The sequence below is a fragment of the Tachyglossus aculeatus genome, unplaced genomic scaffold (genome assembly GCF_015852505.1).
Source record: "Tachyglossus aculeatus isolate mTacAcu1 unplaced genomic scaffold, mTacAcu1.pri scaffold_78_arrow_ctg1, whole genome shotgun sequence".
NCBI classification, from domain to species: Eukaryota; Metazoa; Chordata; class Mammalia; order Monotremata; family Tachyglossidae; genus Tachyglossus; species Tachyglossus aculeatus.
Genome location: NW_024045093.1, coordinates 2,368,568 through 2,371,917, shown reverse-complemented (window position 1 = coordinate 2,371,917; position 3,350 = coordinate 2,368,568). Strand labels below are relative to the sequence as shown.

General features: G+C 41.8%; 1 protein-coding gene across 1 annotated transcript; it reads left to right on the top strand.

The window, feature by feature from the left end:
* Positions 1-579: 579 nt before the first annotated feature.
* Positions 580-1,509, top strand: LOC119924051 (olfactory receptor 4C13-like). The gene has a single exon (XM_038743134.1). The coding sequence runs from the start codon at positions 580-582 to the stop codon at positions 1,507-1,509; it is 930 nt and encodes a 309-aa protein (XP_038599062.1).
* The last annotated feature ends 1,841 nt before the right edge of the window (positions 1,510-3,350 follow it).

The following is a 3,350-nucleotide window of genomic DNA, read 5'->3' as shown; positions in this document are numbered from 1 at the left end:
TCTGGTCTGGAACGCCTTCCCTCCTCAAATCCACAAATCACTCTTTCCCCTTCAAAGTCCTTCTGAAGGCTCACCTCCTCCAAGAGGCCTTCCCAGACTAAGCCTTCCTTTTCCTCAGCTCCTCCTCCACTCCACATCACCTTGACGTCCTCCCTTTGCCCTTCCCCCCTTTCCACCCCACAGCTCTTATCTATAGATCTATACGTGTACATCTATAATTCTATTCATTTATATTGATGCCTGTTTATTTCTTTTGATGTGTATATCTCTTTAATTCTATTTATTTATATTGATACCTGTTTACTTGTTTTGATGTCCGTCTCCCCTCTTCTAGACTGTAAGCCCGAGGTGGACAGGGATTGTCTCTCTTTATTACTGAATTGTACTTTCCAAGCGCTTAGTACAATGCTCTGCACACAGTAAGCGCTCAATAAATTCTATTGAATGAATGAATAAAAGTGTTTTGAGCTTTTTTATGAAGCATCGTTTAATCATCTCAAGACAAACCTAACAAAGATCATCGTTCTCTTCACCAAATCTGCAGCTCTCACTTGTGTACTGATTGCCTACCTCGAGTTGATGGAGAATGAAAATAATGTAACAGAATTCATTCTACTGGGACTCACGCAGGACCCAAGGATGCAGAAAATTATCTCTGTTGTGTTTATAATCATCTACATAGTCACCATGGTGGGAAACATGATCACTGTGGTAACCGTAGTTTCCAGTAAGACTCTGGATTCCTCCATGTATTTTTTTCTGGCTCACTTGTCGTTCATTGATGCCTGTTATTCCTCCGTCAACACACCTAAACTGATCACTGACTCCCTCTCTGAGAAGAAAATCATGTACTTCAAAGGCTGTATGACCCAAGTCTTTGGAGAGCATTTTATGGCCGGGGCTGAAATCATTCTCCTCACAGTGATGGCCTATGACCGTTACGTGGCAATATGTAAGCCGTTGCACTACACGACCATCATGAGCAGACATCTCTGTAGGTCACTGGTGGCCTTGGCCTGGGCCGGAGGCTTCCTTCACGCCACAGTTCAAAATCTCTTCATGGCACATTTACCATTCTGTGGCCCCAATGTCATCGACCACTTTATGTGCGATTTATACCCCTTGCTGAACCTAGTCTGTTCCGATACTCACACCTTGTACATTCTGTTTGCTGCTAACAGTGGTAGCTTTAGCGTGTTAATCTTTAGCCTGCTGATGATTTTCTATGTCTTCATCTTGCACTCCTTGAAGACACACAGTGCCGCGGGTAGACTCAAAGCTCTCTCCACCTGTGACTCCCACTTCACCGTTGTCACCCTCTTCTTTATTCAGTGCATCTTTGAATATGTGCGGCACACAACTACTTCATCCATTGACAAGGCTGTTACAGTATTTTATACTATAATAACCCCCATGCTAAATCCCTTCATCTACACATTGAGAAATGCAGAGATGATAAATGCCATGAAAAAGTCACTGAGCAAAACAATGACTTTTGCCCTTGAATAAGTGGCAACGTAGGAAAAGCGTTATTAATATAAATGCGGTAATCAGCTGCAGAACGTTCTTGCCCCCTTTTTTGGAAAACACACTCTGTACTGATCAAGGGAAACTTGGTCGATGGTTTTTATCGATTTTAGGTCAGAGGTCAAATGAACATCATTTCTTTGATAATTTGGAAATCTAGTTTTCGATGCTGTTTTACCACCATCCTCTGATTACTTGTCGTTCATTTATAGCCTTTCCTAATGCAAGCATAGAGAATAAAGGGAAGGAGTGTCATTAAAGGATGAGGAGGAGCATGGTCTAATGGAAAGGGCTTAGGCCTGGAAGTCAGAGGAAGTGGATTCTAATCCCGGCTGTGCCAGTGGCTTGTTGTGTGACCTTGGGCAAATCATTTAAAGTCTCCGTTGCCTCATCCATAAATTGGAGTGAAATATCTGTTCTCCCGCCTACTTAGGCTGGGAACTCCACGTGATACAGGGACCATGTGCTAGATGATTAGGTTGTGTCTACCCCAGCACTTACTATAATAGCTGACTTGTAGTAAGCACTTAATAATAATAATAATAATAATAATAATAATAATAATAATGGACACTGTGAGAACTCCTCTGACAAAGTATTTACTGAACACCTACTGAGTGCACTCCACAAAACGCAGTTCATTGTTCACCACATTGTTCATTTATGTTCAGAAACATAAAGCATTTGGATCAATATGAGAAACAATCTTTTGACATTGTCCTTAAGTAATCCTGCCAAGTGACTCATTTTTCAATAAATCCCCAAATGTTACATCAACATATTAAATAAATCTCTCTGCTGAGGGAGCCGAGGTATTTCGAAACATCTCTTGACAAGCAATATTTGAAGAATAGACAGAGCTAGTCATTTAGGGATTTTATTAGTCATTGCAGAATATGCTTTATATGAATGTCTGTTTCTCCGGATACAAGAGGGAAGATTCTGGTAGTTTTCTTGAATCGGCCATCCTCTATGACAGGTACAGATCTTCTGAAGCTCAGACTTGGAACATCTAGCTGAAGGTTGAATTTCAATCAGGAACACCAAGAGTGCCACAGCTAGTGCCCAATAGGAATATGACTGAATGACTGAACTCCAGAACAATTATTGTTGTCTTCACGACCATAATTTTGAAGAGAAAAGTCACAGGAATTTCTTCATTCCATAATAGTTCTACTTGATTCTACTATCTTCCCCTCTAGAACATAAGCTTGTCGAGACCAGGAAATGTGTCTACCATATCTGTTATATTATACTCTTCTAAATTATTTGTACAGGGCTCTGCACACAGTAAGTGCTCAATAAATAGATTTATTGATTCTTTGCCTTATCTCTTTTCATATTCGTTCTCTAGGGACATTGGAGATATAGGAGTCACTACGTTCAGGTGTCAACAAGAAAACGGAAGGGGCAAAATGAAATTATTTTTCAATGGTAATGGCTAATCAATTACTATGTGTCAAGCACTGTTCTAAATGCTGATATAGATACAAATCAATCAGGTCGGTTCCTGTCTCACATGAGGCCCTGTAGGGTGATGCTCCCCAAGTCACCTTGGGTCGCCGACCATAGGGCAGCTCCGGGTTCTTTAGACTGGGCGACGACCAGACACCGAGCCAGAGTGATCAGTTGTGCCTCTATTGGGTGTACTCAGCTGTAGCACAGCAAGCAAGCGAAGGAGGGGGTCCAAGTCCTAATCAGTAAGGCAGGCTCTGCAGGGCTCGGACTAAACACCTACAACTAAAAATAGCAGCAATGCCTCTTATATAGGGAGCCCCCCGTACCGGTTAGCCCTCCCCATATTCCCAGGATATTTATCTGTT

Excerpts from the sequence above, each read along its gene's own strand:
- LOC119924051 (XM_038743134.1), top strand. The coding sequence starts at position 580 with ATGGAGAATGAAAATAATGTAACAGAATTCATTCTACTGGGACTCACG.